Source organism: Panthera pardus, unplaced genomic scaffold (genome assembly GCF_024362965.1).
Source record: "Panthera pardus isolate Hobbes unplaced genomic scaffold, ASM2436296v1 HiC_scaffold_15, whole genome shotgun sequence".
In the NCBI taxonomy this organism is placed as follows: domain Eukaryota; kingdom Metazoa; phylum Chordata; class Mammalia; order Carnivora; family Felidae; genus Panthera; species Panthera pardus.
Genome location: NW_026526710.1, coordinates 66,493,939 through 66,511,132, shown reverse-complemented (window position 1 = coordinate 66,511,132; position 17,194 = coordinate 66,493,939). Strand labels below are relative to the sequence as shown.

Sequence of the window (17,194 nt, the reverse complement as noted above, 5' to 3'; positions counted from 1 at the left end):
TGTAATCTATAATGTGATTTTTGGAACTAGAGTGATTTATTTAGAATAAAAATTTGAGTCTAATAGCAACAAAGCCAGCATCCATAAAGAAAACTATGTGATACCCTATACAAAATGTAAAATAAAAACAAAAAAAAACAGAAACAACAAAATATATACACAAAGAGACTACACAGCACAGTTACTCTTCTTCCTATATAAAGAGTTCCTGCAAATAAACAAAATAAAGATGAATATTTTAATAAATATATGAAGGTCAAAAAGATTGATAGGTAACTCACAAAATGCAAAATGCAAATGTCCAGTAAAACTATAAAAAGAAACAAATTTAATACGGATGCAAATTAGAACAAAGAGACTCCATTTTATAAAGTTGTTAGGCAAATATTGGGGCATGGAGAGAAATGTATTCTTTCAGAGACAGGCAATTCTTGCACTGCTGGTGTGGGTATGAACATTTTTTGTGATAATTTTCCTTAGGATATAAGCAAATAACTGACAAAGATACAGAAGAATAATCATCAAAGTGTTTTTGGTGTTGGTGTGTGTGTGTGTGTGTGTGTGTGTGTGTGTGTGTGTGTGTGTGTGTCTGTGTGTGTCTGTGTGTGTCTGTGTGTCTACGGGTGTTTAAATAGAACATGGAAACAAGATAATGCTCAACAATATAGAACTGGAGAACATACACATATACATAGGAACACACAAAAGAAGAAGCTATGAATGTCAGTGTGTGTGTATATATGTATGACCCTACATATATTCTTTGGCTAATTTCTCACAAATCCTAATTTATATGCATTTGGCTTAGATATCAATATGAAGCATCATGTGTCTAAATACTGTGTATTAATTTGATATAAAATCTGATCTCATATATTTGCAATTATAAATTTACCTATAATCGTTATAAATTCTATGACTGCATTTGCCTTATGATCAGCAGTATATGTTACAATATAATTTCTATATAGCCATCATGTGTTGCTATACTTTGATGTTACAAATGTAAAAGTTCTTTGTTTCACCAAAAAACTTCCACATGAAATGACTACATTAAATTGCTACCATTTTAAAGACAAGCTGATATTTCAGTTAGAATAATGCTATCTCTAAAACCAAAGAATTAAAGTCCTTTGCTTATTCTTAGTTTAATATTTACAGTTTGATCAAAGAACAAACAACTCCATTGTCTCACTCTCACATACATCATTACCCTATCTGAAGATGAAAGCACTTTCTGAATAAACTTTAAAGCCAAAAAGTAAAATGGATAGAATAATATTATGATGCAGGTTAGCAGATGCACTAGGCATACCATATCTTTTCATTTCTACTGAATAACTTTTAAAAAGTCTGTGATTTTTCCTAGGCTTTTTACAAGGCAAAAAGATTTATTCCAGAGGCAAAAATCCAAAGACTGGTAAACAATTTTTGCTGTTGTTGTTACAGGAAAAAGCATTGGAATTCCAATGGTAAAGCACTTTCTCCAAATTACATGATTCAAATGAAACTGACTAAAAACAATCTGGGGTAGATAATAAAAGAGGTGTTTGAGTACGTACCCTATATAACAATTATTAATTTGCAATGGTATGACGTAACCCTATCTTTCTGAATAATATGTAACATCCGTGCCTCTTAAATTTCTTTAAAGATTCTTTCTATGCAAATTTTCCTTAGATGCATTTGATTTTAATGGTTCACTTTCAACATCACATCTACAGTATTTCCATATTAACAAAACAATCTTACCAAGACATTTGAATTTAATATCAGGGACCCTGTCATCTCAAGTGATATCTGACTTTTCCACTCCAGTGCATATTGTTTATACAATTTCTCTCATTCATCCCTTCATTTACTTTCCCCAGATAAAATATTTGGGAATCTCCCCTTTTATATTTAACTCCTTTGTTGCTTAGGACATTTGTTTATTAATAATTTTCCATAGGTTTCAGTTGTATCATTGGAATAATTGGACTAAAGAGTGATGCATCTGGATTTTAGTCAATGAGCAAGTATTCAAACACTGCATTTAATCCCTATGCAATTAATCAAAGTAGAGAAAGGACATGTGTGAAACACTGGGACTTCATAATTTCATACTAATAAGCACAAGAGGTAATTCAGGAATAAGCATTTAAAGTGTCACAGTGATGCATTTTGAAAAGGGCAGTGTAAATGAATCGTGAGCCATTGACTTACCCAAGACCGTGAGCTCTGCAGAGGCACTAATATTCTCATTTTTATATGTAACAACACAGGTGTAAGTTCCACTATCATCATCTGTCACATTGGAGATAAGCAGATTGCTTCCACCCAGTAAAGAATACTTTTTGGACCTGAAAGACATAGGCATATAAAATTAGAGAGCAGATTAATGTAGGGATATATAGGTGTATACCAGGCAATGTACTCAGAGGTTTAAATAAACTCCACAAAAGATCAAATTATCAAATTAGAAAGAGAGTCTATTTTATGAGGCTTTGATAACATCACATTTATTGATCAAAAATTGATTCAAGGTAAACCAATCCCACTGGAAGGCAGTGATCAAAGAAATTAAACAGATTAAACTTGGAACCAAGCTTAATACTGAAAAGAAATTTACAGATAATCTGGCCCAATTCTCTTATTTTGGATTTGAGGACCACAAGTACCAGAAAAGTGATTCCCCACAGTGGAAGGCAATGTGCTGTGTCCTGACATCCAATTCAGTAATCTTTGTACAAAGCCACATTTCATTGTGTACCAGGAATATCTGGCTACATTCAGAGAACACATTTGACATACTAAAGCTACAAACAGATTTCTCACATGCTTTCATATTCTCAGAAGTATAGTGACACCACACCATACAGTGTTGTTATAATATAGGTGGGAGGTGAAAGTTACGGTCTATGAACCTCTCTCATCATAGAAAACAGAAGTGTTAAAAAGGAGTACACCATACCTCCAAATCAATAAAATTAATTTCTTAAGTGAAATCCATTTAATCAAAACGTTTCAGACTAAGCGCTCCATTCTATTAAGAGTTTACTTTCTAACTACGCTTTAATATGAACGTCTACTAATTCAAGGCCAGCCATGTTCTCCTTTTGTTTTATTTTAAATATTTGTTACATCTGGAATATGAAAGGTATAACTGGACCTGAAAAAAATTTCACAGACCCTATAATGACATGCTATATATTTCAAATCAGAAAATTTTAATTTCTTAATAAATATTTCACTATACCACTTCCTTAGGATGAGATTCTCCAAGGTATCTTTGCTGAATATTTTTTGGACAGTGTTATTTTAACAGCAACACTGGCTTTCTGAACTTCTTTCTGAATTGATCTCATGGATTTTGACTCTGTCCTCCATCTCTTTATCCCAGTGGATAAAAATCTTCCGTATATTGTATAATGTCAAGGAATGTGGGAGGAAATCAATTATCATTAAAAACCCTAGTATTTCTAGGTACCTTTAGCAAATGAGAAAGATAAACAGTGACATATACTTCACAGAAGTCTTCAATGTGTAATACCTGAGTTGGACGACTTCCTCTCCTCGTAACCAGGTAAAACTCGGGGGAGGATAGCCAGAAACACAACACTCCAGGATGGCATCTTTTCCTTCAATGGCTACTACATTGGATGGTCTTTGCAAAAAATACAGCTGCCTATGTAGTCCTGGATCTGTGGAAAGAAAACACAGGATCACATCTTTTTATGAAAAGCACTGTAAAGATAAATGATGTAGCTTGAACCAATTTTTTTCCTAATAAACACTCTGATAGGGAGGAAGAAAAGAAAACAATGAAAAGATGTGAATGAAACTTATAAACTAGAATCTTAAAAGGCTTTTCCATCCCCAGTTTCTAGGATCATGCTAGTAGAATATTCTTAGCAGTTGATGACATCACAGTATAAGGCAAAAGGCAAAAGCTTGAGATTACCAGTCAGTCGTGTGGGCTGCAGAATTTCTGTTTCTCATTAGAGAACAAGACTATATTACCAGTAACTTTTCTAAATGTTATCACTTGAAACTTTCTGATATGTTCAGTTTGTCTGCCACTAATATCTATTCCACTTCTGCTTTGTCCATTGCTTCCGTGGCTGTCAGGATGATGTTAAATAACACACAAGCATTAAGAAGATAGAATGTAGAAGGTACTAAAAAAAAATCTGCTGTCTTCAAAACAGAGCTTACATTAAATTTTGTTTTGTATAACAATAAGTTTGGCTGTTTCTAAGCCTTCTGCTTATTTTTAATTTCTAACAACATCCCCAAGCATTTGTCCCTAGAGCTGAGACTCTGCATAGAGTTCTTTATGTTTCTACCTAGCTCAAAGCATTTTCTAGCTCTATATATCCAACGTTATCCATTTGTTCTAGCAGGTAACTAAAAAAAGTATCTATTCAACCTACAAACTCATTCCACTCACCTTAGAACTCATTTGTTCCAAAGTTGCTAACATTATGTCAGATGGAATAAGAAAAAAAATTACAAAATCCTAAGCACAAGGTTCAACGCAGTTAAGAGAAAACTCTGAGAGTTAACAGCTTCTCTTCCATCTCCCCTCATATTCCACTCCTAATCCCCGGGACACACCAACAGCAGCCTATGGTTAGGTGAGCTTAGAGGAAATCCTCCTTGCCATGGTGATACATCCTCTGACCTGACCTGCTGACTAAATTTCTATCACTCAAAGTTTATTTAAAATAAGATGTATTTCCACATCACTATTAAAATCCACATCCCCCTATGGAGATTTGGTTTAGGCTATTTTCAACTACTAATGCATTAAATTGAATTAGCATGTAATCTGTCATTTTTCAAACTCAAAGCACAGTCTTGAAGCAAAGAAAATGAGGCCATGAAATCTTAAAAACTAGGATTGGGGCAGATGGAGAATTGCCAGGGGAGATTAGAACCAACTGTGTCATAGTGTGAGCCATGGAGGAGCAGAGGGGAAGTGAGGTAGGAGGAGACCTGGGGAACATTTTAACATCACTGTTAGTCTTCCTTGGCCTGACCCAACTCCATGCAGCTTGATCACAGGTTAATAAAAGAATATCAACTCTGTAGTTAAAGGTTGGAATAGTAATTGTCATCTAAAGTACTGTGTGTGAAGAAAGAGAAACACTATCTGTCTTCTCACATCAGTTTCTGGTTGTTACAGCAACAAAAATAAATACTCTCACAATGAAAATATTGAAAGAATTTTTGAAATGTGTTAATCCTTATTAAATCAATATTGTAGAAAAAATGTCTCAAAACTTTAAAAAGATTGCTGGTGGGATATGTCATTTCCATTTTTGAAAATGACTTTTCAAATCAAATGAAAATAGTTGGAAGGATAATGTTGCTTAACAATAGATTTCCTGAAATAGAAGTTTCCTAAAATGTATATTATAAATAGCTATCTTAATAATGGAGTCCTATCTATCAAATGCTTTACTTCTATCACCTGTACCTCAGTAGAAATGTTTCAGCTGCATATACTGTATAATACTATATACTGTTATGCACACACACACACACACACACACACACACACACACACACACCAATGTTATAATACTATAGCATCAAGTAAGATCTACTTAATTTGATCTTATAGCTAAAAGAAAAATTTAGTTAGAGCCTATGTGCAATACTATTTATACATTAAAGAACCAAAATTCAACTCAGCTATTATACTTTATTTTATTAGAAAACAAAATCACTCAATACAAAATGTTTTTATTTATTTTAATTTATTAAAAAAATGGAATAGTAGGGAGTTTCCATATACCAGTTCCCCATTCCCAATAGTCGCCCCTATAATTAACAACTTGCATGAAGATGGTACATTTATTATAACTAATTAAGTGGTATTGGTATATTATTATAAACTAAAGTCAATAATACACCTTAGGCTGACTCTTTTTGTTGTATAGTTGTATGGGTTTTGACAAATGTGCAATGTCAGTATTCAGCATTACAGTATCATATAACTTCACCACCCTAAAAATCCCCTAACCTTCATGTATTCATTCATTTCCCACCACCCCTATTTCAAATCCCAGGAAATCACTGGATTTTCTACTATTTCTCCAGTTTTATCTTTTCCAGAGTATCCTGTAGTTGGAACTCTATAGTATATAGATTTCTCACATTGATTTCTTTCACTTAGTAATATCCACTTAGGGTTTCTCTATGTCTTTTGAGTGCTCAATAGTTCATTTACTCTTCTTGCTGCATAATATTCCATTATATGGATCTACCACAGTTTGTTCATCCATTCACCTATTGAAGGAAAACTTGATTGCTTGGTGATTATGAACATATCTGCCATAAATGTGTATTTGCAGATTTTTTCTGGCCATAACTTTTCAACTTAATTGGGTAAATGGCTTGAAGAGTGATTGTTATAGTGTAAGGTAAAACAATGTTTATCTTTGTAAGAGACTCCCAAACTGTCTTCCAAAGTGGCTCTGCAATTTTGCATTCCCACTGGCAATGAATGAAAGTTCCTATTGCTCCTATCCTCAAAAGCATTTGGTGTGGCCATTTTTTTTTTCATTTTAACAGGTGCCTAGTATTATAACTGTTCCAACTTGCAATTCCCCGATGACACATAATATCGAACATATTGCATGTGCTTGGTCTCCATCTTTTAGTTCCTCTTCGGAAGGTGTCTGCCTATTTTTAAAATTGATTTGTTTGTTTTCTTATCATTGAGTTTCCACTGCTTGTATATTTCAGACACGAGTCATTTTATCAAATTGTGTTTTGCATATATTTTCTGTATGTGGCTTGTTTCTACTTTCTCTTAACATTGTATTTTGCAGAGCAGAAATGATTAATATCATAACTTGTCAATCTTTCCTTTCATGGGTCATTTTATAGGTCTAAAAATTCATTGTTGAACCTAAGTTCACCTAGATTTTCTCCTATGTTGTCTCCTAGAAGTTTTTATAATTTTGCACTTTACATGTAGGTCTATGATCTGTTTTGAGTTAATTTTTTGCAAAAATGTATAATAAGGTCTGGGCCTGGAGGTTTTGTTTTATTTTGTTTTGCATATGAATATCCAATTGTTCCAGAACCATTTGTTGAAAAGACTATCCTTTCTCCGTTGGCTTGATTTTGTACCTTTGTGAAAGATCAGTTGACTTTATGTGGGTCTATTTCTGGGTGCTCTGTTTTGTTCTATTGATCTGTTTGCCTGTTATTTGGCCAATATCACACCATCTTGACTATTGTACCTTTACAATGAGTCTGATGTCAAACAGTGTGCATCCTCAGACTTTCTTCTTCAGTATTGTTGTCACTATTCTATGTCTCCTGTCTTTCCATAAAAACTTTTGAATCAATTTATTGAGATACACAAAATAACTTTAACTCACTGCGATTTTGTCTTTATCCTAAAATATCAATAGTTCAGGCATCACTGGGCTCATATTGCCACAAAATAACTGCTATTACCTTTTTAGACAGAGCTTGTATATTCCAGATGACTTCAATCTCTGCCTGCCCCATTTCAATTATGTTTATTATCTTTGTAGCTTCATTGGAGACATTAGTGTTTGTGACCTGATGATAGGTATAAAAATGTCAGCTATTGCCTGATAAATTTGGTTTTATTTTTTTCATTCTCTATAAATGTAAAACCCAATAAAGTCTAAGATTATGGAAGTTTCCAAAAAAAGCAAGTAGAATTTTTTTAATTTTTTTTTAATGTTTGTTTATTTTTGAGACAGAGAGAGAGAGAGAAAAAAAAGCATGGGTAGGGGAGGGACAGAGAGAGAGGGAGACACAGAATCTGAAGCAGGCTCCAGGCTCTGAGCTGTCAGCACAAAGCTGGACGCGGGGCTCAAATCCACAAGCAGCGAGATCATGACCTGAGCCAAAGTTGGACACTTAACCGACTGAGCCACCCAGGCGCCTCAGCAAAGAGAAATTTTTTAATAGTAAATAGCTTCCTATGTTTCCCAACATTGTGATGAATTAAATATGATCACCAATTTTTTTTAGTTCCTTCAATCCAGAATGGAGGGTCTAGTTCCCTATAGTTTAATTCTGGCCTGGCCCTATGTTGTGCTTTGATCCAAAGATTATAAACCCATAGATTATGTCATACTATATGAACTCTGGAGCTAAGGCCTCAAGAGGTATTACAGTTTCTTCCATGACTCTTTCTGAGACTGGCATCTTAGTCTAGCCACCTGAAGAAGACACATGACAGATAACTGAGTTAAGTTCCCCCAAGTCAAAAATGAGTACCAACTGACAGATGTTTGAGTTAGGCCAACTTGAATCTTCCACTTCTGCCAAATGTACACAAGGGAGCCAAAGTGAAACCAGCAGAGGAACTGCTGAGATATACCACAGGATTATACAAGAAAATAAATTGTTTCAAGTCACTAAATTTTAGACTGGCTTCTTATGTAGCAACAGATATTTGCCTTATTTTTTTCTCTAAAATTTGATTTTTTTTAAAAAAGGGTGTCAAGAAAGTAGATTTACATTTTTAAATTAGGGAGGATAGGGGCACTGGGGTGGCTTAGTCGGTTAAGCATCTGACTTCAGCTCAGGTCATGATCTACGGTTCATGGGTTTGAGCCCCACATCGAGCTCCGTGTTGACAGTGCGGAGCCTGCTTGGGATTCTCTCTCTCCCTCTCTCTCTGTCCCTCCCTCACTCATGCTGTCTCTGTCTTTCTCAAAATAAATAAACTTAAATAAATAAAAGAATGTTTAAAATAAAATAAAATAAAATAAAATAAAATAAAATAAAATAAAATAGGGATGATGGGACACCTGTATGCTTCAGTTGGTTAAACCTCTGATTCTTGCTTCAGCTCAGGTCATGATCTCATGGTTTGTGAGATCAAGCCCCATGTCAGGCTCCATCCTCTTAGCATGGAGCCTGCTTGGGATTCTTTCTCTCCCTCTCTCTCTCTGTTCCTCTCCAACTTGTGCATGCACATGGGCTCTCTGTGTCTCTTTCCTTCTCAAAGTAAATAAACTTGAAATGAAATGAAATGAAATGAAATGAAATGAAATGAAATGAAATGAAATGAAATGAAAGAGGATAGAGGTACAATTGTCAATACTATTTTTGTGTGATAGAATCATAGGTGATTTTTATTTATATCTTTGGATTTCCAAAGCTTTTCATAAGAACATATGTTAGTTTGAGTGTACACAGTTATGTTAAATTCTGTTGTTGTAAGGTGGATGACAATTACACGAGGAACAAAGAAATTATAAAAGTAAATGATTAAGACACAAGGCACATATTTAAGAGCAGATGAAAGTTTTCTCTCTAGGCTCTACAATAGTATGGATAGAAAAGCCCTGGAAAGAATAAACTTGAAATTCTAGGTCATGACTTTAGTTGACTAAATTGATTTTAAGGGGCTATGATAGAATTCAGAACTATTCATAAAAATCATTTTTGTTCTTGCTATATGGGCACTGACTATTCATACCCAAATGGAATTATTCAGCTAATAGAACATGGCAAATTTTTCCAGTTAATTAATGAGCATGATTTAATCACATGAAATGGAATCAGAATTCCAGTTTGTAATACTATATTTAATTAACTGGGTGATGGGTACACAAATGGTCATTTTATTTTTATTCTTTAAACTGCACAAATGTTTCATATGCTTCTATATATGTGCTATATGTTTTAAAATGAAAAAGAGAGGAGAATGCAAGGGTAGAGACAAGAAAACATATTTGGCAATAGCTTTAAAATCAAACCAGCAAAAATTGATTTTTTCTGTCAATTTATATATTAAAAATAAACAAACAAAAAAAAGAAGCAGACCGCTTTAATATGATGTTCATGGAAGTTAATGCAAAAAAAAATTATGCAGCCATTTTTCTAAATTGATTATAAGCAGTCTGATTTGCTTAGACTAAAACCCACTTTAACTTTTTCCTGTTGGTAAGGGGGTGGGAAATGTTCGCCTGATTCTCAAACCTGATCTTATTCTCATCCTGGTGGCAATAAAGCTAATCCTCTTCAGAGGGCCAGAGGGTAGTATGTAACTAAAGGGAGAAGAATCGTGACAGTGATACTGCTCTCTGACATACACATTTAGATTGCATTTAAAGTGTAACATCTTAGCGTAACATGCTGCTTTTGCTTATGCTTCCTTCCTTCCTGCCTGCCTGCCTTCCTGCCTGCCGGCCTGCCTACCTTCCGGCCTTCCTGCCTGCCTGTCTGCCTGCCTGCTTTCCTGCCTACCTCTCTGCCTTCCTGCCTGCCTGCCTGCCTTCCTGCCTGCCTGCCTACCTTCCGGCCTTCCTGCCTACCTGCCTGCCTGCCTGCCTGCCTACCTACCTACCTGCCTGCCTGCCTGCCTGCCTTCCTGTCTGCCTACCTGCCTGCCTGCCTGCCTGCCTTCCTGCCTGCCTGTCTGCCTTCCTGCCTGCCTGCCTTCCCGCCTGCCTGTCTGCCTTCCTGCCTGTCTTCCTGCCTGCCTGCCTTCCTGCCTACCTCTCTGCCTTCCTGCCTGCCTTCCTGCCTGCCTGCCTACCTACCTGCCTACCTGCCTGCCTTCCTGCCTTCCTGTCTGCCTTCCCTCCTGTCTGCCTACCTACCTACCTGCTTGCCTGCCTGCCTGCCTACCTACCTGCCTACCTGCATGCCTGCCTGCCTATCTGCCTACCTACCTACCTTCCTGCCTGCCTGCCTGCCTGCCTACCTGCTTGCCTGTCTGCCTATCTACCTGACTGCCTGCCTGCCTTTCCCACCTTTCTAACTTTTTAAATGAAAAATCTGGCCGATATATTTGGCTTAAACTGTTATCTGAGTTGGAGAGGACTGATCCATAATCATTAGGAAAATGAATAATTATGTAGACAGTGGATCTCACAACTATGTGGTTTTGGGAACCACTGTACTCTTAAAAACTACTGAGGACCCCAAGGAGATTTTATTTATGTAGGTTATAGCCATAAATATTTACCATATTGAAAGTCAAAATTGAGAGACTTTAAAAAAATATGTATTCATTGAATATTTATTCACAATTTACCATAATATATGTATTTTTAACTGTATTAACTGTATTTTGTTTTTCCAAAACAAAAAAATATTAGTAAGAAGATGGGTAGTACTTTACATTTTTCTAAAATTTTTAATGAGTAGTTTAATAGAGAATAACTAGACTGTTATGTTGAATAATGCATTTGCTTTGTTCTGGTATGTTTATCTGGTTGAATTACATGAAAATAACTAACCTCCAACAGATATGTAGTTGGAAAAGGAAAGGTATGTTTTAACTGCCTTTTCAAATAATTGTAGATTTTATCCTTTAACACTACTCCAGTAAGTAGTTTCTTGAAAGTTACTTGTAACATGGAATCCGATGCCATATTAATAAACATTCTCCACTGCTATATAAAAATCCATTGCTCTGTCTTGGACTGTGAATAGATCTTTTTTACCCATGAGGGATTCTTGTCACATCAAGCTGTGGTCATTCCGGATGGCACAGTGAATTAGACAGATCTTCCCACTGTTGACACATTTCATTACACAGTATCAAAAATCCCCATTTGTTACTATTGCCACCAATCCCATCAGAAAGGCCTTTTAATGTTGTGATGCTGTCATGCTCAAGTGGCAGATACAAGTTTTCCAAATTTCTAATTTTAACTTAAAAGCTTGAATTTCATCCTTGGCAGCAGATACTATTTTCCTTAAACTGACTGGCTCACTTTTCTCATTTCTGAGAAAATGTCTAACCAGTACCCAAGTCTGAATAGCTATAGTTTTTCCGTTGATTGCCCTTTCAAGCGAAAATGGTGTTCTATAAAAAAAAAAAAAGCTAATTCAGCTTGAAACTCAAATGATCGTGAAAATAAAAAAAAAAAAATCAATGTACTTAGACATCCTTCATATGCATTTCCTCTTTTTATATGCTGAATATTAAAAATATATGCACTTAAGGATTAAGAATTAATAAACTTAATAATTTTTACCGCATCATGAAAGGTATTCTTAGTCAACATAGGGAAACAATACAAAAAGACCCCCAAAACTGTATGATCATTAAAATAGGTTTGACCCTGCAGATTCCCTAAAAGTGTCTCGAGAAACAGTAAGAGTCCATGGAACATACTTTGAGAACCAGTGTAGACACAGCTTCAACAAATTAGCTCATCTTCTGAGAAGAAGCCCATTTCCTTTCAACACGGGAATAGTTTTGCATCCTTGAAGTAGAAACTGATAAGAGTAATGATTACTCTTCCTCTTCCTTATTATTATTGTTATTACTATTATTTCTGTTATTATCATTATTATTTATTTGCATTTGTGAGGGCGGTAAAAATCTTAACTATTTCCAATCACTGTCTGTCAGCAGTCGATTAAAAATCAACAGGACAAATGGGTGGCTCAGTTGGTTAAGGGTCTGAATTTGGCTCAGGTCATGATGTCACAGTTGATAGATTCGAGCCCTGCATTGGGCTCTGTGCTGACAGCTCAGAGCCTGGAGCCTGCTTCGGATTCTGTGTTTCCCTCTCTCTCTGCCCTTCCCCTGCTTGTGTTCTGTCTCTCTCTCTCTTTCAAAAATTAAATAAACATTTAAAAAATTTAAAAAATTAAATTAAAAAAAATAAAAATCAAGAAGCATCTTGGACCATATAACCTGACACATTTACCTACATTTCACATATTTGGAAATAAAAACTCCACTGTCTTCAGAGCTCATTACCCAAAGAGACATGGGGAGGCACACTAGTGAAAGTAGGGAGAGTATTTTCTATTTAAGGGCATTTCAATAAAAAAAAATTCTATCAGACACTAACGTGGCCAAATTGAGTCTCTGAGGCCAGCTAGAAGCTAAATTGGACTCTGCATTTGCAGGCCCAAATGTGTCAGGGCCACATGATTTTGTCTTACCTCATGATAGAAAACTGGACTGATTACATATGTCATCCAATGCTGGATACATTTTATAGTGAAAGGTGACTCTCTTTATTACTATTCTAGGACATTTGATGTAACCAATGAGTGGAATGCATGCTCACCCTGCGATGACAATGACTTTCTTTTAATGGGGCCATTTTCCTCAATTATTGTTTATGGATCTCAACACTAAACCTGCATAGCTGAATCTCAAGAATAACTGAGGCAGAGAGAAATTTAATTATGGACTGTTGGTGTCTGGGCCACCAGACAAAAATACCGGTGTTCACAATTTAATAACTATCTTCCTCAAAATAACCAGCGCTTGCTTTTAATTTTGATGCTTCCTGAATACAGAATCTTTCCCCCTGCCCTTATTGTATACTCTTTGGTTTTCTTTATTAAATGACTGACTCAATGGAATATCAAACACTTTTCCAATTGGAAATGAAAGGACACTGCAGGCGACAGTGGGGTATTGTCTTTGATTTCTTCCCAGGCATAAGAGTTACAAATTAATTTAACTTCACAGAGCTGGTTTCCCAACTACATCCTCAATTTCAAGCTAACATACTGTTTACCTGCTGGATCCGTAGCCATCCCCCATCTAGTTCTGTTTCAGGAAATTCAGCAGGTACCGTGTGCCTTCAAACCAAAGCAGATATAATAATATGTGCTCTGAGTGAAAAATTCCATGGAACTCCTTCTAACTCTGTGTTTAGAGTGTATTTTATTAAAAACTGGCTTAATCCAAGGTGATCACAGGAAAATCAAAATTTATTTAATAAAAAAAGAAAAGAAAACTCCATCTGGCTGAAAGCCAAAGAGCTTTGAACAGGGTAGGAGAAAGAAACCATTTCTCAGGAGCTAGTATTCATCCCTCTATGATTCTATTACTTCCCTTCCTCATTTACACCAATTCAGTACTAAAAATGACATTCCCTCTCTGTAAATATTCCTACATCTGTTCATATTTCCTCTTTCTTTCTCCATGTACACACACATACTGCTATTTGTAGATAGAGTTTGGAAGAAGAAAGCAGAGTGTCTATTCTTACCATTGGCATATGGCTGTATCCCTGTGTCTCACGGGCAAATTTTGAGTCTATCAGTTTCATTTTGTAGCAGGGTTGAAGGAAGTGGTTTTATATTTATAGAATGATTTTTTTTTGTAGTTTTACAGCTGATGGTAGAGTCCCAGAAAACAAATGTTGCCATTATGATGTGTCAAAGTTAGTTTAGGGAACCCAGAAATCTTCATAATTTATATACATGCGTAAAGCAGAATTTAAAATTTTCTAGAAAAGTAATGGATTATTTACTCCAACTTTTGTTTTTGATAAAGAACCAAAAAAGTACTTGTGTTATTTCCTATTTGGTCAATGTTGAATAATAAAGGTATGCTCATTAACTCATGACTAAATATGTGTTTTTTATGCTCCAGGAATAAACTGATATCAAGCAGGACCAGAAAAGGGAGCTCCACCCATCCTTTCACTGATTTTTTGTGACTTTTACACTAATAGGATATAGGTTGGGCTTCCACATATGCTCAGAAAAAGTGTCTTGTTTATGAGTCAAGGCAGACTGCTGCTCTCTTCAGTCAACTACCCTAGGGAGGATAAGTGTCATAATCCTAGTAAATGCAGAGCTGACTATATATCAGCCCCAAAAGACTCTTGGGAAAGAAATACTCTCTCTTTGTCAAGAAATCTTCATTCCTCCTTACAGAGAACAATCTCAAGTATATCATTTTTGCTTTTGACCTTGTATGAAATAGCAACACATCAGGGGATGGAAGTTTAGAGGAGATCATATAAATAGTATCTAATATCACTCAAGGTCCAGAATGAAAATCGAAAAATTAGTGGATCTAGTGAGGGAGAGATCACTAGTAACATTAGAATGACAGACATGGCAAGAAAAAATGTAACCAATCCCCCAGTATTTCAAGTACTTTTAACTTGGAGTCCTGGAGTAGGTTGATATCCCCAAAACAGCACTGAGGGATGAAGACTTTTTTTTTTAACAAGTTCAAGAATCAAACACATATTGTCTACTTATCCACTGTAAGTCACCTTAGGCTTACTAACATATAAACTTTAGGCTTACTAGCATATAAACGTGGTTGCATCTAAATGGAATTTCATCAACTCTTTAGGAAATACTGATTATCTCTACTGTCTTACATTTGTTAAAAGACCTGACCTACAAAACTAATTCTAATATAGCATGACTATCCACTGGTTTCCATGCTCTGTTCAGCCCCTGTTCTCAAAGAGGGCAAGCCAAAGCTATTATGGTTGGGGGTAAAGGAGTAGAGCACATCATGATATGCAACTTGGTCATTTCACTGTATGGTCAGTGGTATACAATAGAAGTTATCTTATTTTCCTTTGGTGTGCTTTTTATGACAATATAAACCACCTCAAAACCATTGTTTTTTAAATTAATTTAAAAGTAAGACAGTCTCATAGTTTATGAGATTGATTTTTGACCATTATTATTGTGTTTTAGCATGGCCTCATAGTTTTTAACAATTAGAGTCTGTCTAGAAAACTTGAACTTTTAAACACTGTGATTGCAATGGCAGAGTTGGAGATGAATGTGGGATGAAATAATAAATGAGAGTCTTGGTAGTGAGAAAATTTGGAAAGACTGCTCTAGACCAACCTCTTCTCTTAAAAGACAAGGAAAATAAGGATTTTATAAGATTCAGTGAATTGGTAATACCTAATAAAGATCAAATACCAGAAGTCTTATTTATCTTCTAACTCATTCCTAAGCCAGTGCCTCTTGCAATATTTTAGATAGTAAACAAAATAATGTTGACAGCAAGGTGGGGTGAAAATCATGTAGCAATGTATTACTAAAGAAACAGTTGAATTATAGTCTGCCTTTTAATAGACATGAAAAGCAAATGCAGAAACAGATGATACTATGGATAAATAGCGTTAAGTATGTGTAATTAACTACCACCAAACAAATGAACACTTAGATATCCAGAATCAAAATCAGGTAATTTACAATCAGATAAATAATATTGACATGAGAATCAAACTGCTTAAGACTGGAATTTCTAAAATGCCAAAGTAATTACAATAGTTAATAAGGACTTAGCAATTACAGGCATTGTATTTGGCCTCTTAAGTTAAAACCTCAGAACCACTCTAATAAATAAGTAACATTACTCTCTACATTTTGCAAAATAAACAAAGATTTAGATAAGTAACCTGTGCTAAATTGCACCACTAGTAAGTGATAGGACTGAGATTAGTACTTAGTCTGGTGTCATACTCTATGCTCTTAGCAATTTATTATAATAATATTTCAATTGATTGATAGTAACTCAATATGAAGTAGATCGCGGTAATCCACATGCTGACTCCTTCATGCAATCTGAATTAAATCTGATTTACTATTTAGGAAACATGGTTCAAATATAATATAGTCATATTTCATTCTTTTCTAAGTACATGTAAGAGAGAAGCAGAAAAATCCATTTTATCCAACTTAGATCTATGAAAGGCGAATAGCATTCTGTTTATAGCACAGCATAAGAAATAGTTTTATTCAAAACTAACCTAAATAAAAAGTCAGACTATGGGAAAATCCTTTAGTGCAATGAAAAACATTAAGTATGGTACAAAAATACCAGGTTATAAGTTAATTCAATTTGCTCTTCACTTTCTTATTCCTACTTTTCTGTGAGTGTACTTATATCATGATACATATTACTGAAAAACCTTCAAGGATGCCAACCATGAATAAAGTGAATAGAATCAAGTCTAAATTTCTAGACTTGATTTCTAGACACGGGATTCAATGTTCTCCGTAAAAGAAATTCAACTTCTCATTCCAGATTTATCATCTGCTATCATTCTACAAATGGTTATCATCTGAATATCTAGAAAAGGAATAATCTCTACAAACAGTCTGCAAATTTTCCACCTAAAATTGACTTATCCCTTGTCTGTGCTGATTTGGAACTAGATATGTTTACCTGAATTTACAACTCCTTCCCTTATGTTAGTAATATAGTTACATGAATTAACTGTCTGGCTCAATGGTAAATTTAAAAAACAAAGATGGGGCGCCTGGGTGGCTCAGTCGGTTGAGTGTCCGACTTGGGCTCAGGTCATGATCTCGCGGTCTGTGAGTTTGAGCCCTGCGTCAGGCTCTGTGCTGACAGCTCAGAGCCTGGAGCCTGCTTCGGATTCTGTGTCTCCCTCTCTCTCTGCCCCTCCCCCGCTCATGCTCTGTCTCTCTCTCTCTCTGTCTCTGT

At 35.4% G+C, this 17,194-nt stretch overlaps 1 protein-coding gene across 4 annotated transcripts in view; it reads right to left on the bottom strand.

Annotated features, from left to right (window-relative positions):
* DCC (DCC netrin 1 receptor) overlaps positions 1-17,194 on the bottom strand; it is a 1,128,596-nt gene that overhangs the window by 586,166 nt on the left and 525,236 nt on the right. For all 4 annotated transcript variants that reach the window (XM_053902733.1, XM_019464025.2, XM_019464024.2 and 1 more), the window contains exons 4-5: positions 3,533-3,683; positions 2,206-2,342 (exon numbers count right to left, since the gene is read on the bottom strand). In XM_053902733.1, the coding sequence (XP_053758708.1) occupies positions 2,206-2,342; positions 3,533-3,683 (288 nt within the window). The remainder of the gene's footprint in view (positions 1-2,205; positions 2,343-3,532; positions 3,684-17,194) is intronic.